Raw genomic sequence first — 25,514 nt, forward strand, 5'->3', positions numbered from 1 at the left:
TGGAGAATTTATGAGGGAACTTAAAAAGGCTGTTCACTCATAAGCTCCATGCTGTCTGACTGAGCTGGAGCACTTTTGCACAGAAGAATGAGGAACATTGCAGTGGCCAGATGTGCAGAGCTGATAAAGTCCTATAGTATCAACACAGACACTTTTGGAATTGCTGCCAAATGTGCATCTAATAAAAACTGAGCGGAAGGGGGTGAATATATATGCAATCAACTGTAATTGATTCTGAGCAAACTTGTTGGGCATGAAAGAATATTTTGTTGTTCAGATGTGGTTCAATCAAGCAACTGTATGTCATTTGGATCTGATCTACCGTAAGCTGGGAAAAGAAAACGCTGTAATATACTGTTTACTACACAAATGGATTCCCGTGCTCTTGTCTTTTGCAGTTCCATGAGACCTGGAACAAACTGATGGAGTGGCTGGAAGAGTCCGAGAGAGCGCTGGACTCTGAGCTGGAGATCGCTAATGATCCAGACAAGATCAAGACACAGTTAACCCAGCACAAGGTGACTGACACCAGTCCATTACCCAGTGTTCACTTCTTGCGTTTTCAATGATCCGATCACTAGTGGTCAGTCTAGATGCTTTACCATTTCCACCTGGGCCCAGTTGAATAAACACAGCCACTATGTTAAAACTAGTTAAGAACGAGTCTGGCCAACTAGCAGTTAGTTTAGCGAGAACCGTGCCTTTCAGATTCAAATGAGAACAATCTATGTTTTTATGTAGCTGACTTAAAAAGTTATGACTTAAAAAAAACGTTACTTGTAAACGTGTAAGACTGTACTAAGCAGTATATGTAGCTGGCCACTGGTAGTAAAGGTTTGGTTCATCCAAAAATGAAATTCTGCCATCATTTACTGGAGGGACAGAAATCTCTCAGATTTCATTAATAATATCTTCATTTGTGTTTCGAAAGTCTTAAGGGTTTGGAATAGGGCTGTCAAAATTAACGCATTAACGCATGTGATTCATTATTTTCTCAGTTTAACACGTTAAAATATTTTACGCAATTAACGCAGTATCTGTTTTTTTATTTTCTGTCATTCTTTAGCGTTTCATTATATTATGCTCTTGTTCATGCAAATGCTTTTAAACCATTCAAGCGCAACAAGACACAAAAGAGAACGCAGTGCGGTACTGGCACACTGTCTGTGAATCCTCTGTCTGTGTGACAGAAACCCAACTCATGCGCATTTGAACGGACAAAAACACACAAAATTGTGCCAAAATGCCCACTGGTCAAGTATCCTAGTCAGCACAGACTTAAATGAGTTAAATAAAGTTTTAAAAAGTCAAGAGTTGTGAGAAAATAGGATGTATAAGATCTGCGTCATGTCTTAAAGTGACAGCAACCTAATAAACCTGCTGCTGTCTGACATTAATGTTAATCAAACAACAAAAGACAAAGAAAAAAAATCAATTACTAATTGACTGAATAACTTTTGTAGCTTTAATAAAAAAAAAAATCTATATTTAAATTATAATAAATAACTTTATTCAATTTATGGATATTTGGATATCGAATGTTTAAAATATACTCTTTTTATGTTTTTTCTACATTCATTTGAAGATTAAATGTGAAATTATTACAATATGAAAAATTCAAAACTTTAATCTTAGGTGAGATTAATCACAATTAAATACAGAAAAATGTTCGATTTATTTTTTTTATAATCGATTGACAGCACTAGTTTGGACATGACACGACACGAGAGTGAGTAAATGACAGAATTTTCATTTTTGTGTGAACAAACTAACATGCAATCCAAATGTGTCTCCTGCGAAAGCTTGTGTTCTGATTTCTTCAAGACACTCCCCTCTTATCTTCTACAGCACTTTCACGGGGGCGAACATTAAATGAACAAATCCATTTTATGCAGCTCATGAGTGAGTGAGAAAATTCATCAAATAAAAACCCTTGTATTTACACCGGTATTTATCGCTGACCGCTTGTGATTCAGTCACACACACACAAAAAGATATTTTTGCCAGGTGTAAAGGGGGTCATACAGACTTCCTGTTCACACCATTAGCTACTATGTTTTTATCCCCCATCTGTGTGGAGCATCTGACGTGTTGGTTAACAGAGAGTGTGAATCACAGTACCAGGTGTTTCTTCACTCACTGAATGAGGGTCATGAGAAGTGTCATCCTGTTATACTCCTGTATAATTCAATCTCCCGCATTTTATAAATAACCATGATATTTTAAAGAGGTTTACATGGTTTACATTTGTAGCGGTTAAAAAAGATCCACCTTTTCATGACACACAATGCCAAATATTGGAAGTAAACACACTGAGCATGTTTAATGTTTCTCAACTTGCTTCAAAACTGAAGTCAATCTCCTCCATCAGTGGTTTTAAAGCAGGATACGAGTGGGCGGAGGATTGTGCGACCGTAGTGCTGTAATTAACAGCTCAGCAGTGCCTCAGAAGTTCTGATGAGTCAGTCACAAATACAAATGGCAGGATCTGATGACATCAGGCTTCCCGTAAGGCCTCACAGGATGACGTGTGCCCTTGAGCTACAGTTGAAAGACCTCACGCCTCTGTTTGTCTTTGTAGGAGTTTCAGAAAGCATTGGGCAGCAAACATTCAGTGTATGACACCACCAGTCGCACGGGCCGAGCTTTGAAGGACAAGACCTCCTTGCAAGATGACAACCAGAAACTGGACGACATGCTCAGTGAGCTCAGGGACAAATGGGACACAGTCTGCGGGAAATCTGTGGAGAGGTACATGGATTTCAGGCAAACACTTTCTGGTTACATTTAGCTCCTCTCTTCCCAGTCTGTCAGTAACGCTCTGTTTAGTTCCTGTCTCTATGAAGCCCCGCCTTCTGGAAAGCACAATGTGCTCTGATTGGTCGGCTGGAGCAGTGTGTTGTGATTGGTGTTTGGGAAATGTCCCACCCCTTACCATAATCACCAGTTTCAACACACTACTAACCAACTCAACCAGGCCCCACCCCTTTATTCTGCATATTAATTATTTAAATGAGAAATATTGTGAAGAAAACTCAAGACTACAATGGAGGTGTTTCAGAGAGTTCAGAAACACTGATATAGAGAAGAACTCCTGCTGGAGAGACTTTTTCATGCTCAAACAGCAACATTACACACTAAAGAGAGATGAACATGGGAAAAAGCATAATAGGTCCACTTAAAAAAAAAAATGCATATATTTTGCATTATCAAAATTAAGCCTGTTTTGGGATAATTTGTGACCCGTCACGGAAACCAGGGACACAAGTCGGCAGCACAACTCTCGAGCAAAATGAGACAGAAGCATTTTTTTTTCAAAATTGGTGATTTTCGTTTTTTTGCAGAATCTGTTAGTTGAGATCATGAAGAAGCCTTTCCGTGTTTGAGATAGCAGTATTGGTATATTTAAAAGCGTACATTTTGAGGTTGAAATCGGCTTGTTTTTCGGAGACTCTAGCACGCAGTAGGGGCGTGTCATTGTCTGTGTGTATTTCCATACTGGGGAAGCGTGGCTACTTATTATGCAGCGTTCTGGCCGGCTCTAGCTGATATCAAAATTCAATGAATGTTTTGAAGTACTTCTTCGACAAGCCGGATGCTTATGAACAAGCGCTCACTGATTCTGAAGACGATCTGAGCGACGATGAAAGCGGCATAATAAGACATTACCTCTCTGGAGTCGGGTAACGCGCCGGCGCATTTTGCAGGATTTTTTTCACATTGCAGCAAAACAGACTTAAAATACTCCGTCATTTTTTGTCATAGAGACATAAGTAATATATCAAATTGAAACTATAGAATGTCTTCTTTTATTTGTGTACACTCAGAGTAAAAACACAATGTTGTGCTTTTTGAAAAATAAAGAAAACTAACATTATGCGTGATCTCTCGTCTCCCTCTGAATGAAGTCCAATCTGATAGTTCTCAGAAAATGAACTGTAACTTAGTGAATACTAATCATAAAAAAATTATACTTAGCCTATGTCTGAAAAAACGTTGAAATGTCAAGTGTTAAAATGTGTAAGTCAAATCGAAAACAAACCTTCTGTGTTTATGTAATCTGTATGAAAAGAGAGCCATGTCAGAAGTCCGTGATTCAGCTCATTATCTGCTAATGCGGCCACGCCCACGGAGCCAGCGCTATTCAGACGCAAATTCTGAGTCAATGCATGCATTCATCGTCTCAATCGTGTATTTATTGACTTGAAAAGTGTTTTGAATAGCCATAGGTAGCGATCTCTGGCCTCTGTTAGTCCAGTTATTTCCAGTTATTTCCTGGATTGCCTATTCTTCTTTAACAGGCTTCTCAGGTGAGAACATTTCATTTCATGATTAAAGTGACCAAAATGATCACGGTTATCACAGAATCCTGTTCAAAAAGTCAATTCACCAAGTTTTATGTGGAAAACCAGCAAATAAAAAATAAAATTAGCATCAATATGTACTTTTTCTTTACATAAACATTAAAATAATAACATTAAAAATGATGGGCAGATTTTAAAGGAGTGTCTTGCAACATGTTATCTACAATGCACAAGTTCAAATAGAGTTTTGACAAAAAAGTCACATATTTCAGCCTCTAAATCATTTTTATAAAAGTCAAAAAAGATAAATTACTGACATTTACAATGCACATTAACCTTTATTATTAATAGTATGCGGTCCATGCAGCTTTACAGGGGGTATGGCTTATCTAAATGAGATGTAAATGAGCCCTATTGTCACTCCCAGCAGGTGAGAACAGGCGAGAACTGCAACTTTAGAGGCGTTTTTCTCCCTATAGAGCTTTCTTGATTGCCTACCTTCAAATGGCCACAACTTCTCCAAATATTATCAGATTTCCATGTGTCACACATCGTTGGAAAGCTTGGAGACTGCACTTTCAGAATCTGTGAATATCTCAAAATGCCCCAAAACCGACTTGTCAAAACCTACTTTCCGTGACTGGTCACATTTGGGGTATTTTATGGCAATATTGCACATTTGCACCCAAACTATAATGTCCAGAAGTTTTACATTTTATGTATTTTTTGCAATCCCATTGTTCTTAATAGTGATTCTCTTTATTGTTATGCATTAAAAAAAATAAATAAATAAATAAATCCTTATACATCCATACCATCCAACCCTACCATATATCCATAAAATAATTTGTCTTATCAAAGGTGACATCAGAACACCTACAGTGAAATACATATTTTCCTTTATGTATTTATATCAGTTGAAACCTAAAATCCTAATGTTGAGTAAACAGTAGTTAATGTCAATAAACTGTGCATCATTGGTGATCAGACTAAAGGATATGTGTTCACAACTGTGTATTTGACACTGTATGGGCTATGTTATCCACAGGCAGAACAAGTTGGAGGAGGCTCTGCTGTTCTCAGGTCAGTTCACTGACGCACTGCAGGCTCTCATCGACTGGCTGTATAAAGTAGAACCACAGCTAGCAGAAGATCAGCCCGTTCACGGGGACATAGACCTCGTCCTGAACCTCATCGACAGCCATAAGGTAGTTTACACAACCTGCTTCTTCATTACTGAACTGTACAACATGATATTAAGAAATGAATGAATTAATAATTAAATAAAATGTATACAAAAATATAAAGTTATGATATATATTATTACACAATATATTATTATTTGATTGTTTTGGCTCTACTAAAGAACATGTCATTAGACTAGTTTTATCATTCTTCCTTATCTTGCAAGGAAGTGCTAAATATTTTGCTATTTTTATTTTTATTTTATTTTTATATTTGATGTTATGTGATGAACAGATTTAATTTAGGCTTTTATTTACATATGCATATTGATCAATACACATACATAGAGCTCATCAAATACATTGTAACATGACACTGCAGAACAAACCTCACCAAAAATACAGTGCATATCTAGATAAAATATTATAATACAGTAATGACAAAAATGAATAAGATATACCCTAGCATATACCTTGGTGGGTACTGCACATGATTATGACACAAAAGAGGGCAGTATGACGTCCAATTTGACACATGCAATGTTCTGTGTGTGTGTGTGTGTGTGTGTGAGTGTACTTGTACAGATATCTTTGTGATGAGCGGTTTGAGTTTTAGACCATCAGAGTGAGGACAAAGAGAGTAAAGTGAGGACATTTTAGCCAGTCTCAACTTTCTTAAACCCCTTTAAAGGCCTATTTGAGGGTCAAGACTTGATTTTAGGGGTAAGGTTATAATTAGGTCAAGGATAGGTTTTGGGTAAGGGTTCGGGTGTGTGTGTTTGTGACATATCAGGACACAAATTTGTACACTGTATGCAGAATTATTAGGCAAGTTGGTTTTCTGATCATATTTTTTTTCCAAGCACATTTTACCAATTCCAATCCACATCAATCCTAAGTCTCTGAGATCCTGACACCTTACACTTCTGGAGACTCCAGGTAGGTTGCAGTTCTGGAAAATGGTGGCGCTGGAGACTAAAGGGTTCCTGATGGTTTCACACTTAATTCTTAATTATTTTGCAGTTAACGTGTCATTTCTTCTCCAGCTGTTTTTGTATGACCCCGCTGACCCCATGAGCATTTTGCTGTCCCTTGGTCATGCTTTAACTTTGCAATTTCTAGTATTGCATTAGTGTTGCGTCCTTCTCATGAGTATTTAATAATTTTTGACTTTTCAGTCTGAGTTAAATCTCTTTTTTGGCTCATTTTGCCTGTAAAAGAAAACCTGCCTAATAATTCTGCACACCTGAATATAAGGCATTTTCCATTTCCAGCCTTCACGAACAATTATATATCACTTATAAATGATTAAAAACAATATTAATAGTAGTTATTAAGATTGATGTGGATTGGAATTGGTAAAATGTGCTTGGAAAAAAAATATGATCAGAAAACCAACTTGCCTAATAATTCTGCACACAGTGTATAATGACATGGGTATGACATAGGTATTACAAGGAGAGGGTGACTTATGAGGACATCACCCCATGTCGCCAGTTTTCTAAAGGCTTATATATCATACAGAATGAGTTTTTGTGGGAAAGTAAAAGTGTGCACAGTTTCCTGTGGTGGGTAGGCTTAGGTGTAGGGCCATAGAAAATACGTTTGTACAGTATAAAAACTATAACGCTTATGTAATGTCCCCACAATTCACAAAAACAAACCTAGGTGTGTGTGTGTGTGTGTGTGCTTTTTTCAAGCATTGAGCAGCTTTCTTAAAATATACGCCCCGGTTTTCAGCCTCTTGGTTCTATATATGGAGTTTATGGCAAGAATAAAATATAATTATGCAGTATTATCATCAGCGGGAGTGTAATATGACAGAACCCACTGGTTTCAATTAGAGGTGACAGGAGTCCTGGAAAGCCCAAACTCAATCACATCTTCAGAACAGTTATCAGAGCACACTTGAGCTGATGACCTCATTCATGATCATAACTGCGGCCTTAGCCTGAGAAAATGGTCACCAGCAATTTTCTGACTATGTTTGGTGCTGTTTACGCCCGATTTCTGTCGATGCAATCTAGAGCTGAAAAAAGCCAGCTTTTTTGACAACATTGTATAAATATCACAACATTTTTGTAGCACCTAAAGGGATCCATACTTCATACACCACATCATCAAAGTCACAGAGCCAACATAATGTGATGTATTTGTAATGATCAGTGCTGATGGGAAGGCATGGCTTGCATAATTAAAACCTGGTGCTGACGTGACTGCTATTATGTGCAAATGTCATAAAAGCCTGACTGTTAATAAAGTTAGGAGTGTGTTTGATATCCGAGGACGAGAACTGTGATGACATCAGAGGTGGACATGGGCCCTGGCATGACATAGACATCAGAGACATGCTCTCAGTGCAAAAGCTGCTACAAAAGCAGTTTTACCAAATTCTAGTATGGCATTTCATGTACTGTGATTGTAATCCCAGAATGCAGTGTGACCAGCTCTGTAAAACAATCCCCACAACATGTGGACAGAAGGTTGATTTTAAATATGATTCATTAAAGTACTGACAAGTATTAATGTAGTTCTTAAATAAGCAGTTTTATTTAAATCTAATTACTTTTTTTTTCTTAATAGAGTATCACATTTGCATGAGGAGTGCTTTTTGTTTGATGAATATATATATGAAGTTGCTGCCTGTGCAAACTAGTGATGCACCAATTTTTTTTTTTCCAAAACAGAAGTTAAAGTAAACTAAAAATGATGTTTAATAATGAATTAATCAAATGTATTTAATAATCAACTCAATAAATAAACACAGAGGTGTACAGAAATATTTAAGTTGCACATAAGGCAGTTTTTCAATAAACGTTTTAATAATATTTGGCTATGTTCACACTGTTTTTGGGATTGACAGCCACAGTTACTTAGATACACGATTCATTTCAGTAAGTTGTACTGTATCTTTCAACATTCCTTCTGATGTTCATTCATGTTTATTTTGTGCTATAACTAGTAGTAAAGAGGAAGAGATGATCGGTCCACGTGCTGCTTGAACTGAGACACTACAGCAGTCTGTCATTAAAGAGAGTCGAAATAACATTTATTGATTGAATTTCATTTTAAAATATGAATTTTGTCAATGATTCAAAACTGAAATTTCAATGATTTCGGTTCCATCTGAAACTGAAAATTCTTGGCAGATTATTTTCAGTTGCTAAAATTTCAGAGCATCACTTATGTAAACCATTCTCATTTACGAGGTCGTGGGCTCATATGTAGGCAGCTAAAAGTGGATTGGTTGAATGTTTTCATCAAACATGTGTCCATGTGCACTACAGGTGTTCCAGAAAGAGTTGGGCAAGAGGACCGGCAGCGTGCAGGCTTTGAAGCGTTCGGCCCGTGAGCTTATTGAGAACAGCCACGATGACTCGTCCTGGGTCAAAGTTCAGATGCAAGAGCTGAGTACTCGCTGGGAGACGGTGTGTAGCCTCTCTGTGTCCAAACAGACACGGCTTGAGCAGGCTCTGTGTCAGGTAAGACCAGCCGTCATGCTGCCAAATGTGACGCTGAAACGGTAATATCATGAAAACACAATGTGGTTTTAATGACATTTTTCCACGCTCTTTCTGACCCTTCAATTTAAACAAGCTACTGTGGCTCCTATGTAAATGATCTCTGTTATAATTGTCTAACATTATTCCATTTAAAGAAGATTTGAAAATCCTGTTCCTCAGGCTGAGGAGTTCCACTCCACCGTTCATATTTTACTGGAGTGGCTTGCCGAGGCGGAGCAGAGCCTTCGCTTCCACGGTGCCCTGCCTGACGATGAAGAAGCCCTCCGTGCTCTCATTGAACAGCACAAGGCAAGTTTCCCACAAGGACAAAGAATTCACATTAAGTGTGATTTTACCTCCTAAAACCTCTCAATGACATTAGTGTATCAGTATTTACTGGCAACAGTATACACAAAAAATGCAATTTTATCTGTTCTTCATTACAGCATTGTGTTTAAACGCAAGCCTGAGCCAGTGGGATCAGAATCTTTCCAAGACAGAACGTGTGTCTGTGTTTTCCACAGCCTTGACATTCTTTTTTTATTAGCTCTAATAATGTGAAGCCCAGCTCATTCTGACAGTCTATCTCCATGTCCAGCTGAGTAACAAAAGCCATACATGGCTTCAAATCTTTATTAACTACTACTTGCCAGGAAAGAGTTCAACCCATATTTCCTTGTAGTGTGATCTCATATTCACAATCGAAAATAGTTTGCTCCCTGAGACATTATTCACGTCCACAGTTTGCAGAGTGATGATGGGGTTTCTCTTTATGTAAAAACCGCCACTTACTAATGAACAGCGCTTGATGGTGACATTTTACTGAATATTCCAATTTTGGAAGTAACATTTTTGAAATAACAAATGAATTAACATGTTACATTTTAAATTTACACCATTACACCCAAGATTATTATTATTATTTTAGATGAGTAATCCATACGGCCAAATATTTGTATATTCATTTTCTTCTCTTGGTATTTTTTTTTTTTTTTTCAAACAATAAAATAATCTTAATATTTAGTAAGTAGGAATCAGTCAGTACAATGTATATCTGCTTTTCATCAGGATCCTGACCACCTCCTCCAAGTTTATTTCGACTGGGGTTTATAATAGCTTACAATCGAAACCTCTCTTTTCCTAATAGGTAGTCTTGTAGGCGTCACTTGCAGTGTAGACAGTTTAGTTGAATTATATTTAGATTATAATGGAAGAAATCTAGTTTTGCAATTTCATTGTGGTCCATGTCTGAACTTTAACCGGTCATGGCGAACCAGATGCATCTCATCTAACTTCGCCCAACACTCCTCCTGAGGAATTATTCATGTGCACAGATCATGAAGAAATAGTGGTGGTTGATGGGTTTCTCTTTGTGTAACCATGACCACTTACTAATGAAAGAACTTTTGATATATGCAGGACTTTATGAAGAACCTGGAGGAGAAACGACTGGCTCTGAATAAAGCCACCAGCATGGGAGAGGCCATCCTGTCCATCTGCCACCCTGACTCCATCACCACCATCAAACACTGGAACACCATCATTAAAGCGCGGTTTGAGGAGGTTTGTCTATTTCTACCAGTTTTCACTAAATTATTCAGATACATTTGATGAGAAGCATCATTTTTATTTAAATAAAAGTAGATCATATAGAGTATTGAGTCTGGCCAAGAACCGCTCACTTAAACAAGATGTGTAAAGTACGATTTATAATAGTCCTTTATGATTGTTGCTTGTCAGACAGTATGAACATGATCCTCGCTGTAAGCCATGTCACACTGCAGGATCTCAGTTGCATGCAAGAAGGTTTTACATCATCAGTCCGTGACACGTTCAGTGACTGTAAGCTGCATTTACATGCGGGATTGAAATGGTGGCTAGCAAACAAAAACAATCTCTAGCGTTAATTTTGATCATGGCTTCTCTTGAATAAGAGACTAATCGGTCATCTGCTATTGGTTTTTGATTTGACGGTCTTCATAGAAGAAGCCACACTTGCAGGACTGCACGTCAAATCTTCTGACACTGGCAGAATTTCATCATAGGTCAAATTTGATCGCAATGGTCATTAAACGGCTGTTAGCTGTTGGCTATCAAACTAGTGATCAAAGACTACAGATTTTATCCTAGGATTAGAGGAATCTTTTAGGATTTGCAAAATTTGTCTGAGACAGCCAAATGGTGGCCAGAATTGTACAGAGTGAACCTGGCTTAGGTCAGAAAAAGGCCATCTGGCTAACAGGTAAAATTACCTAACACATTCATTTTGTTGACTTAGATTTTACCACAATAGTGGTAAAATGTATCTGTTTACTTGCAACCTCAATGAACTGCCTCAAACAAAGCTCTCATCTTTATGGGTTTTTGCACTGGGTAGATGATCTAGCCACCAGGGCGGTCCCCCGAGAACTACAGTTTCCCATAGGGCCATTTTCCTGGTTTCATTCGCACCGTCAGTAGGAACTCTGAAGTGACGTAAGCCGACTGACAGTGACGCCATTTAAATGTGGCATTCAACAACTGGAGGATGGAGGATGTCGTGATCAGAGCTGAGTTTGTTGTGGGTTGTGGGTTTCGTGATAATGGAGATGGACTGAAAGAGCAAAAAGGAGAGCTAAGAGACACAATCTCCTACAACAACTTGCAGTGCTACATATTATCGAGGCTGAGGCAAGAACAGATGCCGTTACCATTAACTGTCTGTATGTTAGTTAGTGGAGTAAGTATATGTAAACTGTGAGTTTACACGACTTTTTAAAATTGGCGGGTGCCGGTATTTTATATGGCGTGCGTTCGTCCAATCAGCAATCACTTATGTCACTGGTAGTTCCTATTGTGCTGGGTTAGACGCCTGGGTTAGGCGTTCCTATAACTAAAATCGTTTCCAGTTCCTGCAGTGCAAACACGCCAAAAAAGAAACTATGAAAATGTTACTCCAGTGCAAAAGCCCCTTTTCAGAGATTTGATTCCACTAGCCTGCCACACTTATCTTTAGCACTGAATTAAAGACTAGTTCTTCCTCAAAATTGCTCACTGTATCAACGTCTTACCTTGTAAATACAACACTTCCAGATGGACTTATAAAACTATATTGTTCTCTTGTTTCCCAAAGTTGTGTAAAGTCAGCCAATCAGATCTTTCCAGATCATAAAACTACATTCCAGTTTTGTATGCTACCTCAAATATCTTTGCTGGCAACCAAAATGTTGTAGGTCAAATCCTACGATGAGTGATCCGTAACTGTTAGCAGTCAGTCTAATCAGATTTCCGTGTTCATGTCAGGTAACAGCCTGGGCTCGTCAGCACCAGCAGAGACTCTCCAGTGCTCTGGCCGACCTGCTGGCCACTCAAGAACTGCTGGAGAACCTCCTGAATTGGCTCCAGTGGGCCGAGACCACACTCGGCGAGAAAGACAAGGAACCTCTTCCTCAGGAGTTAGAGGAAGTCAAATCGCTCATCGCTGATCACCAGGTACCATCAAGAGCTCAGTTTAACGTAATTACAGAATTAGTCAAAGGTTTATTAGTGTGAATTGTAGAAACAAGCTGTTTGTGTCTTTGCTGTGCTCAAGACATTCATGGAAGAGATGACCAGAAAACAACCGGATGTGGACAAAATCACCAAAACTCATAAGAGAAAAGCCACAGCAGAACCCCCGGTTCAGTCTCAAATCCCTGTTCTAGACAAAGGACGAACAGTCAGTGAGTACCGGTCCAGTGTTTCAATTAAAGGGATAGTTCACCCAAAAATGAAAATTTGATGTTTATCTGCTTACCCCCAGAGCATCCAAGATGTAGGTGTCTTTGTTTCTTCAGTAGAACACAAATGATGATTTTTAACTCCAACCGCTGCCGTCAGCCAAATAATGCTAGTGGATGGGAACTTCTACAATAAGAGTAAATAAAACTTGCTTAGACAAGTCCAAATTAAACCCTGCAGCTCGTGACGACACATTGATGTCCTAAGACACGAAACGATCGGTTTGTGCGAGAAACCGAACAGTATTTATATCATTTTTTACCTCTAATACACCACTATGTCCAACGGCATTCATCACTCGATTCGTTTGGTCTGATCGTGCTCTGACAACGGCAGTGATGTCTCGCTCTCATTGAAGTATATGCGCGAGACATCACTGCCGCTGTCAGAGCACGATCAGACCAAACGAATCGAGTGATGAATGCCGTTGGACATAGTGGTGTATTGGAGGTAAAAAATTATATAAATACTGTTCGGTGTCTCGCACAAACCGATCGTTTCGTGTCTTAGGACATCAATGTGTCGTCACGAGCCGCAGGGTTTAATTTGGATTTGTCTGTCGTGTTTTATTTACTCTTATGGTCCAAGTTCCCGCTGACTTGCATTATACCACTGACAGACGGCAGCGGTTGCAGTTAAAAATCATCATTTGTGTTCTACTGAAGAAACAAAGACACCTACATCTTGGATTGGCTGGGGGTAAGCAGATAAACATCAAATTTTCATTTTTGGGTGAACTATCCCTTTAAATTTGGCACAGGTCTTCACGAAAGTCATTATTATGAAATGTGCATGTAGCTTAGCTGGACTTTCCTGAACAATACTCTTGTTTTAGTATGATTTGAGCAGGGTTTGATTATATTTAGGTTTTGAGGACAGTGTTGGGGTAAGGGTTGAGGTTTAAAAATTAGGAGATTTGTTAAGAGTTTGGGATAGGGTTTGGTAATACAAAGACCTAGGTTGTGTCCAAAATCGCATGCTTTCTCAGTAGATGTAAATGTGTGCCCTTGACTAAATGACTAATTAATTCTAGACAAAAACAGCATCTGCTTTTATAATAAGTAAGTCCACCAAATATAGTGCACTCACTTTTTGTTTAGGATTGTTTGTTTAAGTCATTTGTTTTTGGTCATCAGGAAAGAGATCCCCTACACAAACCATGTATGCCGCAGCATCTCAGACACAAATCGAGACTAAGAACCCCAGAGTGAACCTGCTGGTTAGTAAGTGGCAGCAGGTGTGGCTGCTGGCTCTGGACAGGAGGAGGAAGCTCAACGATGCTCTGGACAGACTAGAGGAGGTCAGTCGTACATGCACACCTGACCATCATCATCAGGGTCCTTAAAATTCTTATATTCAGTTATATAAAATTTAAGGCCCTAAAATGTTTTAAATATCTCAAGTGGTATAAAAAAGGTCCTAATTAGCATTTCAGGATATATTTCATGCCTGCAAACTCATCACATTTCAGCACAGCTGCATTGTGTACAGGGTTTACCAGGGTAACCGCTATATTTCTGCTGTTTCATAAGTGCCACTGCATTTGTATTCAGCATGTGAATTAAAAAGACACTAATGTGCAATAGTAAAAATCTAAACATTTATATGTTGAATTTAAAAACCCTGAAGATAGAGTAGCAGTTATGTGTCAAACAAATTTTTTTCTTAATCTTCTTCTCTAAGCTGAAAGAGTTTGCCAACTTTGACTTCGACGTATGGAGGAAACGCTACATGCGCTGGATGAACCACAAGAAATCACGTGTCATGGATTTCTTCCGTCGTATTGATAAAGACCAGGATGGAAAAGTCACAAGACAGGAATTCATCGATGGCATTCTGTCCTCAAGTAAGGAAAAATTTCAAACAGTGTCTTCTTTAAGTCTTTCAGGCTTTACCCTCAACACCTCTCTGGTCCTGTAGAGTTCCCCACCAGTCGTCTGGAGATGAGTGCCGTGGCAGATATCTTTGATAGGGACGGCGATGGCTACATCGACTACTATGAGTTTGTGGCTGCTTTACATCCAAACAAAGACGCTTACAAACCTTTAACCGATGCTGACAAAATTGAAGATGAGGTAAACATTACCAGTGCACCTATTAACTGGAAGTATTACAGATGGCCTTTCATGTAGTCATTTTCGGTCTGATTTATGACTTCATGTGTTTAGGTTACTCGCCAAGTTGCAAAGTGCAAGTGTCCAAAACGGTTCCAAGTAGAGCAGATTGGCGCCAACAAATATCGGGTAAGTGACAGATTTTTCATGCTTTGATGATGAGTCAAGAAAAAGCTTTATATTTATAAAACTCGATTCAGTATGGAACAATACAAATGTAGAAACCTGTTCATTGAGTCAGTCAAGTTAGATTTTCAAAAAAAAGAGAAAAAAAAAATTCACAAGACCCCCAAGACAATCACAGTTCTATGGTTGTGAAAATAAGTTGATGAATGATACATATTAATTGTTAATTAACTGTCATTTTACAACAAAATGCTAGAAAAAACCCTGCTTTTATTAGAAAAGATGTTGTTTATCCGGTAGTAACAACATAACTGTATGAAAACAATATAGTAAAGCTCAGTCGTTGTATCCAAATGAAAAGGCCTTTTCCTTGCATCAAAGCTGAAATAAGGAATGTTTTGAGGACAAGATGGAAACATGAAGTCTGGAAAGTTGGCAGTGTTCCTCAGGCCCCTGTTTAACTGCTCCCCTAGACAAGCCTCTTTGCCCCCTATGCTGTTGATGCCAAAGAGAATGACTTCATTACATTTTTATGTGCCATTGCATTTTTCAGTCTCTCAAGTGTGAGGGTTTTCTCCCGGTCCACTTCTCTCTAACACTCCTAATAAACAGGTCCCATGCCATTTGGTCACGGTCAGCCGTTCTATTACTGCCCATAATCTGAGGGAATAATAAGTGTGTCCATAAAAACATAGTTCTTCTGACTGGCTGGAGCCCTGTAACTGTGCCACTCTGGAGACAAGCTGGATAGAACTTGGTTTTTTTTTGTTTTTTTGATTTCAAAAGAATTCATTGTACAATGAGAAAAAGTCTACTGGTATTTACTAATGTTTGTCTTTTCATTGTCTTTTTCCCCACATCAGTTCTACCTTGGAAACCAGGTATACATGCATAGTGCTTTTTAAAGATTTGCTGTGCTGCCCTTTTTTGTTTGATCTGATTCACTGTCATTGCGTCTTTGAATTCCCAATATTTAAGGCTGTCTTAAACTCACAAGCGGATAAGCATATTAAACTAGTTTTTAAACCTCTTACCATAGCCAGCCATGTGGCTGTGTGCAAATCTCCACTGGCATTCAAGCACAGTGGAGTGGGAAAGTAACTAGTGCAGGTGAAGCTATGAATAGAGAGTAAAAAAACATCTACTTCCCTGATACTAAATGACACCAAAAATGGTGTCTAGTGTGGATATGTCCTCAACGTTCTTTGTGTGGTGAAATAATGCAATTATAAGATCGATTAATTTAAGCAAGCAAGCAGAAAATCAAGTTAAGCAAGCAGAAATGTTTGAGAATAGTTTCAAGTCAACATGAAATCAACTTTGAGCATTATTCGTAAAACAGTGTCCGTTACACATCTTACATGTAATTACTATAGTAATAACTGTAAAATATGCATAATTACAAGCAACTAACCCTAAACAAACCATGTAGTAAGTACATGTAGTTAATCATATATTAGTCAGTAATTAAATGTGTAATTACACTGTAACAAGGACAGCTTAAAGAGTTTGTTCACCCATAAAGGAAAAAAAATTGTGATTAAGTACTTACCAAACCCGTAAGACTTTCAGTCATCTTCGAAGCACAAATGAAGATCTTTTTATCTTTTTAATGAAATCTGAGAGATTTCTGTCACTCCATTGACAGTCCACGCAACTGATACTTTGCCACTTCAAACGTGCTGCGTAACACGAGAATGAACCTCATTGGTTCTTGCAGAAGCTCAAACGTGCTCAAAAAATGATGACAGAATTTAAATTTTTTGGCGAACTAACCCTTTAAAATAAAGTATAACCAAACTTTTTTTCAAAGCAAATAAAGCAATAAGCCATGAGAGGTCCTGCGGTAACAGTGACTTTTACATTTCACGGAAAAGACCAATAACAGTATGAAGAATTACATTAATAGTTACGTTTATTAATACTAAACAGTTCTGCTGCTTGCAGCTGTTTCTAGTTTACAGTCAACATACTGTAGAAACACACATTGGCACATTGAAAAGAACATGTGGTCACAGGTGTGTGTATATTAGCATATCCAGGCCTTATTGTTTTGTAAGTCATTCTAAAATCTTGCCAGTAGTTACAGTAATGTAATGGTTGCTAATGTTGTTTCATGTTGACCTATGTTTGTAGTCAACTATCACCTATCTGCTTTTGAGTTCAAATGCATTTCTCCCCGCAGCGCTGCATTCCGCTTTTTTATTATTATTTGCAAGAGCTTTGCAACACAGCACAGTGTGCTTGCCTTCTGCTACCTGCCTAATTTCCTTATTTTAGTTCTGCTTTACAGGAGCTTCACTCAACGTCAGTGCGCTTACTCTTTCTTTTAACCACATTTTGTGGCTGATGTTCAAGCAAGCCAAAAAGCTTCAAGAAAAATGTTGCAGTGAAAGATGCATGGTGTTCCCTACATAAATCACATAAAATCATGAGCTACATGCTTTCTCAGGGTCGTGTTTTGGGAAGATACGTGACTCTTAGCTGGTGAAGGGCTTTTATCGGGCAGGCCATGCAAACCTCATGTTTTTTCTTCCTTTGTATTGAGAACTTTATATCACATCAACTGAAACCATTCTTTTGACAGTTTGGTCTCGTTCACTGCTTACACGATCCCTTAATCGCCGACGAGACTATAACAAACAGGGACAATCAAAATCTAACCCCCCATCTACACGTTGCCGTTTTGGAAAGCTGTATCCTGGTAAATGGTCATTCTTAAAGCCGTCTGTTGTGATTCTCTTGATTATTTCTCTTGATCATGCTTCAAAATTCATCTTCTCCTCCCCCAATCACCAAATTCACCAGTGATATCGATTCATTCTGGGTATCACTTAAAGAATAAAGGCCAGAGAGATGCTCAGCAGGTCGCCATCAGTGTGTTGGTCATGTCGAGTCTCAGAGAGTCGATTTCAGCCATTCTTCCATATTGTGTGTCGTTGGAGTCGAGCATCAGTGTCAACACACGCATCCTCTATGAGAATGGTAGTTTGTAGTTCTGGACGGTGCAACTTCTGTATGTATTGTTGGTTTGTGGAAAAAGTTCTCATATGGTATGATTTCTTTTTTTGAACAGAAAGCATGAGGCCATAATTTTCTGTGCTGTGAAATCTGTATGCCTTGGCCAAATCCAACTGGCAACAATCATTTGGACGCAATTGATTTGGCTTGATTTGGTTTTTCTTTAGCTCCTATCTTTGGCATGTAGGATGCAGTAGATTTATACCCTAGCGTTCCCCTACGCTTCAGTGCCCTTATTTGTATGAAAACAGATCCTCTGCCAGAGGGTGCAGAGTGCACTCGTAGCGCACCCTAGTGGACACACTGATCACAGTACTGTCCACCTTGTCTTAAATGTGCTGTTTTGTATTCTAGCAAAGTTTCAGACAGAAAGACATTGACAGTATGTCTGACAAACGTTTAACATGATCTTCATTCACAAGCAGTGTTGGGTGTAACTCATTAATAAGTTATTAATTACTGTAATTTAAATACTTTTCCCTGGAAAAAGTAAAGTAAGAGAATACTCTTAATTTTTTCTGTAATTTAATTACAGTTTCTTCTGCTGTAATTGAACTATAGAACAATTTTATATAGAACGAAAGTGGATTTAATATCAAACATTAACGTCTGATGTTAAAATTTATATTTTTAATGTGACCTACTTTGGTCAGTACAAGAATAATTTGTGCAATTTTATATCATTTATTTGAAAGAATTAAAAGAGTAGTTTCATGTCTAATCCTTGTTCAGCTGGTCGAGGTTGATATGGGATTTAGAAAGTAATGAGTAATAAGTAATGCAAAACTTTTTAGAGAGAGAGTAATCTAAATACACTGCTGAAGATGTAATTAGCAGCTAGTAATTAATTACTTTTTTAGAGTAACTTAACCGTCATTGCTCACATAAGATTGAAATAATAATATTTTTATTATGTAAATTATTGGATGTTTAGTTGTTGTTAAGAAATTAGTTAGCTAACATTTGTTTACACTCACAAGAGGACAGAGGACACTTTTGAATGTGGAATAAATTAATCACGGGTGACAAAATAACCTGCAAGTCAAGTATTTCTATAATAGCGTTTATTACGGAAATCTCTTGCTTTTGCATAATGCTTCCTCCACGCCTGCAGGTGGCAGTTTAGGGTCTAGATCTACTGTCGTATCAGCCAGCAAAACAAACTAAAATGGACTTTGTGCACCTTTAATGACAAACAGTGATCCGCAGCACCACACTCAATATTCTGTTCATGATCAGTCTTAAATTAGCACAAAGCCACAAATGAAACCAGTTGGATTGACCATTCATTTCATGTCTGCTGGAATGAAACCAATGTTGTGTCTCAATCAAAAGCTGTTTTGTCTAAATCAAATGGCTCAGCAGGGCAACAAGAGGAAACTAGACGATAAACAGAAGTAGCGTCTAACTGGGACTGTAATAATGATGCGATTTGACTTCCACCACACATTTGATGGCTAGCTTTTACTACTTTGAAAACAGTGTTACAGGGCAGATGTTTCTGATGTTGCTCTGCTGTGAGCCTGTCACTGACAACATGACTGTATCACGGAGGAATGACTATGCTCTCTGTTCGTGTCCAGTTTGGAGATTCCCAGCAGCTCCGGCTGGTGCGGATCCTGCGCAGTACGGTGATGGTGCGGGTGGGTGGTGGATGGATGGCCCTGGATGAGTTCCTGGTGAAAAATGACCCGTGCAGAGGTAACGTCCACCCACTTCTACTCCACTTTATGTTGTACTCAACATTAGCCCATGGTGATTTAATTACATTGAAGTTGTGAATAACAAAATTGTTCAACTTATTTGTAAACAGTGTTTTGCTCCGACAGTTCTGTTCCAAAACCTAGCTGAGTTTCCTATGTATGCAGCATTTGAACACATCATAGACACAAAAGGCAATCCAATATCACATTGTGACAAGCTACAGAAAAGTACACTGCCCTCCAAAAGTTTGGGAACGCCCTAGAAAAGTGAGGTTTTGGACAATATCGGGATGAATCCTTTTTAATGTGTGATCATTTTGCACTGATAAGGGACAACACAAACTACGAAAACATTTTTTATTATATAAACAGTTTATACATATAAAAAAACTTCATCTAAATATCCAGCATTAGCAGCTATCTGACCTAAACTGGGTTCTGATTGGTTCATTGTATTCTAAACTTAATTGACAATCAATTGTTGAAGCTATTAAGGTGTGCTGACCCAAAAATCTTTTACAAACCTGGGCCAAGTTTAAACCAGTAACCAGCATCACAGCTGACAAAGGGGCATGTCTGACTTTGACATGTATATATTGCCATTATTATGTAATCAAAATGAAAATTATTATTGCTGGTCTTCAATGATAATGTCAAGTTACTGTAATGTATTTGCATGAAAAAATGATAAGGATTTATGCTGATATCGTCCAAAACCACACTTTGCCAGGGGTGTTTCCAAACTTTTGGAGGGCAGTGTACATATTAAAATAGTTCGGTCTTATTCATAAATGGCCTTAGAAGGCACCTGCCAATGTAGACCAGGTTTTGGAACAGATCCTATGCATAGCAAATCCAAATTTTAGTATCCAATAATTAAAGAATTTGAATATTTAGAAAGAGAACATGCTGATGATATTCTTATGTATGCTGTAATAATTTACTGTGGCTGAATCTTTTCTTCCTGCATTCTAATTGGCTGTTTATGAGATTCTTAACGCTTGCCGGTCTCTTCCCATGAAGCTTTTCTTTCAGAATTTCCCTTTTTCTGCTGCTTTGTTAGTGAACCCAATTATCGTTTCTTCTAGTTCACCACCACGGGAGTAAAATGTTGCGCTCGGAATCAAATTCTTCAATTACTCAGTCTCCTATAGGTTGGCAACTCTCACACTTTCTGTCCTTGCTCCATCCCAGTGGTATGTGTGCATCCCTGTGTGTGTGTGTGTGTGTGTGTGTGTGTGTGTGCGTGTGTGCGTGTGTGCACTGCAGTGATCCTTGAATGGTATTCTCATTAACATTAATCTCATGCTTCCCTTTCCATCGTGCTGTCTGGGACTGTTTAGCATGCGGTTTTGTCTTGCGTCATGTGTCCTCTCTCGCTTTCTCTGCATGTGCTTACTGTAGCTCTGTTTCAGTGTCGTGAAACTTGCTCGACAATCTCATCTATGCAAGATATGAATAACTCACATCACTTTGAAGTGAACAATACATGATAAACTATTAAACTTTATGCTAATTTGTTTTTCTAATCTGCAGTGTCTGGAAGTTAATCATCTACTTCACGATAATATATTTATATGCAGCATCAATGTTTTTCTTTATAGTTGTGTTATTTATTATTTGCCAGTGATGTGAAGTGCATGCAAGTCATTCCCTACATCAAACCAAAGCGCAAAACTCTGAACTGTGTTTTGCTCATTTGAGTGGGTGCCCATCAATCCCCAACCCAGTTCAAAATACCTTCATAAAACCTTCAACCAAGATCAGAACCTTTACAATGGCTTTCAGAAAGAAGTTCCTGAAACTTGATTTAAATTAATGTTTTGGGTTCAAAACAAGTCAATCTCTATGAACAGCATCAAAAAATACATTTACAAATCAATTTTTTTTTTTTTTTTTTACTAAATTGACACTACAACTAAATGTAATCGATGAAAAAAATGAAGGTTCTTTATTCTGCAGTTCTGTGAGGAACCTTCAACATCCATGGAATCTTTCCACTGCACAAAAGCCTCTTTATAGTGGAAACAGGTTTTTAAAATGTTCTTCACACTAAGAAAAAATGGTTCTTTTAAGAACTGTTCACTGAAAGGTTATTTGGGGAACCCAAAAAGGCTCTTCTATGGCATCACTGCAAAAACACCCTTTTGGAAACTTTATTTTTTAAGAGTGTAGCACATGTATCGTACACAGACCTTAAGTTGAAACTGAACCCCAAATGTTCCATTGAATCAATTTTCAGAGGCTTATTTTTTAACCCACGCTAAAGGTTTTGGTGCGGTCATGGCTCCCGGCTCACTGAACTGTGTGTTCTTCCTCCAGCTAAGGGCAGAACCAATGTGGAGCTGCGCGAGAAGTTTATTCTCCCAGAAGGCACCACCCAGGTGATGGCCAGTTTCCGCTACAGAGGTCGAAGGTCACGGCCATCTTCAAGAGGCGCCTCCCCTAACAGATCCAATTCCAGCCACAGCTGCGCCACACAACCCAATCCACCCGGAGCCAGCACACCCAAGGTATGCTTATCGTTGATGGGGTTGCAGAGAAATGTGTAACTTCTCTCTGTTTTTGTCACATTTTCCTGTCGCCAATCATTTAGCTTGGTTCCAAAACCTAGTGAGCTGCCTGCTGCCCAACGCTTTCAAAGGAAGCTGCTTTGTAAGGTGACAAACCTTATTGGTTTGGAACACTCTACAAAGACAAAAGCTCTGTGCATAATACAAACAGCACACTGATCACAGTCAAATGAGTTTTGTCAAAGACTGTGTATATGTCAAGATGGTTCACTCAAATTACTAAGAATAGGAGAAAGTACAACATGCTATATTACAGAATAAAGGCCCATTTACACCAAGGATGATAACTATAATGATAAAGACATAGTTCTAAAAATCATTCTAAATATAGAAGAATAGCAGGGTCCACGATAACAGCACAGAGGAATGATATTTTTGGAATCGCTTTCAGAATGTTTTTTTTTTTTTTTTCAGTTGATTAGTTGATCAGAATCCATCCTGCTGTAACAAGCTCAAGCATTTAAAGTGACAGGCGACAAATCTGCAGCGCACACTTAGAATAAACAGAATGATATCGTGCATTGGTGTGGACAGGACACTAATATATATTATCTTTATAGTTATCATTCTTGGCGTGAATGGGCCTTGAGTCCCGCCTTCTAAATAAAAAAGTTGATCGCTAATTGCTAAAGTTTTTGAGATTTTGGTATTTCCCCATTCAAGTAAATCAGAGGTTATGTGCAACAAATTCTGTATTCTGTAAAACAGGTCACATTGCTTCAGGTTTAGGTCTTTTGTACATGCAACATTAAATATGAAGCTCTTTTACTCAAGACGCCTTTAGAGGAGCTACCACAGATGAGCATAACCAATGTCCATTGCGAATACAGGTTGACATAAATGTTTTTCTTTTGGTCTTCCAACTTTAACTGAAAGGGACTTTGGATTGGTGTTAGTATTTTGCACACACACACACAAAAAATATTTAGACTAAACTATTTTTAATCAACTTTTTGCAATATGTAAGACTTTTGCAGTAAAATATCCAAAAAAAACACTAGGCCAATGTTATATATTTTGTTCACTTGAGTACTTACAATATCCCAAATGTTTGCAACTATTTGTAAATCGTGAGAAAATTGCAATTTTAACCAAGGCTCCGGGACGTGTGAGGAGTCGCCTGTCAATGTCGTCATACCCGCGTTACCCTCGGTTTCCAGTTTTATCTTGTAGAAACCAAGGAAACACCAAAGACGCTTTAATATTTACGTGTTTTAATAGACAAATGAACAACTGTTTTGATATATTTATAGACAGAAAACTAATTGTTGTTATATAGCTCAACACGTTTAGTCTTATTGTTTAAATCTAATTTTCTTGATTTTTTTTTTTTTGCGAGTACCATGCTTCACCACGCCTCAGAGAAAAACACTATTTTGTGAAGTAGCTAACATAGCATAATCAGACGCAGCTTTATTTTTAGGAACAGTAATACAGCATTTTCTCCATCATACAATGCGTTTTAAAATGATTTAAAATCAACACAAGCCATCCAGCATTTAATATGATATTGTAAAATCGATCTATCTTACTGCAGTGTGTAACAGTGTCTCACAGCAGCCGCCGAGCGAACGCACAGAGTAACGTTATAACATCATTTTCAACACTCTCAAATGTATCTAATATGATAAACAGAGCTGCGTTACCTCATACTCATGACCGGAAAAGCGGAAGCGGCGCCGGCGACTGTGTCATAATAAAAGTCCCGCTGCTCGTGAGGCGTGTTGATCAATCGCTCCAGCTCCTCGTTCAGCTCCACAACACTCGCTCCTGCTCTGCTTCATACTACAGTAACGTTAATAATCACATCCATGAACATGATTTCTTCCCGAGTCCTATCCCGATTCTTTTGCACCGTCCGTTGAGGTGGAGACCACATGTCCCAAGATTCCGCTCTCAAACTTGGCGTCATCAAGCTACACCTTTGTTTTGAATAGGCCTCTAGCGGACAGAATTATTACATACTGCACCTTTAATGAATTATGTTTATAATTTATATTTCTCTCACTTCGTTGTTGATATCGAATTTATAATTTGGCCAAAAGACGATATTTTGGAAAGGCAGCAAAAACATCTTTTCTCAGGAGTGTGTCTATGACATCATAAAGTGCTGCCTACATGGGGAGCTCACTAGGATTTGGAACAGAGCCTTTGACTATCCCATCATCATTTTGTGATATATAATTGTTTCCTGTATTGTCTTTCTTTTCTTTTTTTCTATTGCTACCCTTTGTATGTGGTTTATCCACAACTGTTTCTCACAGACACCCCAACATTTAACCCGAAATTATGATAAACCCTGGCTGACAAACAGCAAATCAGCTACTCCTCTTAAATCATCTGACTCCTTTGACAGCCAAGGGTCGTCCAATGAGGTATAGTGCTTAAGAAATGAGTGGCAAATCACCATCTAATCTCCGTCTCCTGCTCCTGACCTCTGTTTCTGCCTTGTTACTGATCTAATCGCTTCCTGTGTGGATTTGGAATTGAGTTCCGGCTCTATCTTTGGCTTTGCAGTGATGCATGGAAGGGACTCTGCTGGTCTGCTATTAAGGCGGATGTGTTTGCTAAGTCCTTTAATGCTGATCTTCAAATCTCTGTCGCAGTGGGGATGGTGTGATTGTCTTAAATTAAATCAGCTTGATGTACAAAGACAACTGGGCCTTTTCTAAACATAACTCTCTTTCTCATTCTAACTGTTGCCACTAAAACTTGATGCTTGTGAGATCTTTTCTACATCCAGAACTCGCTCTTAACCGTTTCCTCTCTTTCTCCTGGTGTGTATGGCTGAATTTTATTCAGTGTAAGCAGTAAACTGTAATTTTCTTGTCTGTCATGCATTTATTCCATCATTCTGGCCATGTAACATACACACTGCAAAGTTTTGGATTAACAAATGCATTTAAATGCAGAAGTGACTCCCTAAATGATTGTGATGTGTGTGTATGGAATACAGGAGTCACTCCTAATCCAATCTGTCCAGTTAAATGTTTCATTCAGGATTTCTGTTATGTCAAATGTAGATTTTGTGTGTTTCAGTGCAGTTTCAATAGGGTCTTTCGCACCGGGTCGTTATAGGAACTCAGTTATAGGATCTAGTATGGCTGGACGATTATCAAAACCTTGATTAATTTTACCTGGATTACGATTAATGAACGATTATTTTGTTTCTGTTTTTTGTTGTTGTTGCCCTCGTAGTTCACTGACAAGGTTTATACTGTAAATAT

The 25,514-nt window shown here is 38.3% G+C and overlaps 1 protein-coding gene across 12 annotated transcripts in view; it reads left to right on the plus strand.

Moving 5' to 3' along the window:
- Positions 1-25,514, plus strand: part of dst (dystonin) — a 215,873-nt gene that overhangs the window by 185,822 nt on the left and 4,537 nt on the right. For 4 of the 12 annotated variants that reach the window (XM_048205890.1, XM_048205891.1, XM_048205896.1 and 1 more), the window contains 16 exons: positions 399-518; positions 2,582-2,751; positions 5,353-5,512; positions 8,776-8,970; positions 9,172-9,300; positions 10,411-10,554; positions 12,274-12,462; positions 12,563-12,692; positions 13,887-14,050; positions 14,434-14,596; positions 14,671-14,825; positions 14,919-14,993; positions 15,854-15,871; positions 19,595-19,712; positions 20,803-20,868; positions 22,037-22,227. In XM_048205890.1, the coding sequence (XP_048061847.1) occupies positions 399-518; positions 2,582-2,751; positions 5,353-5,512; positions 8,776-8,970; positions 9,172-9,300; positions 10,411-10,554; positions 12,274-12,462; positions 12,563-12,692; positions 13,887-14,050; positions 14,434-14,596; positions 14,671-14,825; positions 14,919-14,993; positions 15,854-15,871; positions 19,595-19,712; positions 20,803-20,868; positions 22,037-22,227 (2,187 nt within the window). Of the gene's footprint in view, positions 1-398; positions 519-2,581; positions 2,752-5,352; positions 5,513-8,775; positions 8,971-9,171; positions 9,301-10,410; positions 10,555-12,273; positions 12,463-12,562; positions 12,693-13,886; positions 14,051-14,433; positions 14,597-14,670; positions 14,826-14,918; positions 14,994-15,853; positions 15,872-17,577; positions 17,695-19,594; positions 19,713-20,802; positions 20,911-22,036; positions 22,228-24,551; positions 24,663-25,514 lie in introns of all 12 variants that reach the window. The other 8 variants (XM_048205889.1, XM_048205894.1, XM_048205897.1 and 5 more) reach the window with 5 other exon arrangements.

This window comes from Megalobrama amblycephala, linkage group LG10, assembly GCF_018812025.1.
Source record: "Megalobrama amblycephala isolate DHTTF-2021 linkage group LG10, ASM1881202v1, whole genome shotgun sequence".
In the NCBI taxonomy this organism is placed as follows: domain Eukaryota; kingdom Metazoa; phylum Chordata; class Actinopteri; order Cypriniformes; family Xenocyprididae; genus Megalobrama; species Megalobrama amblycephala.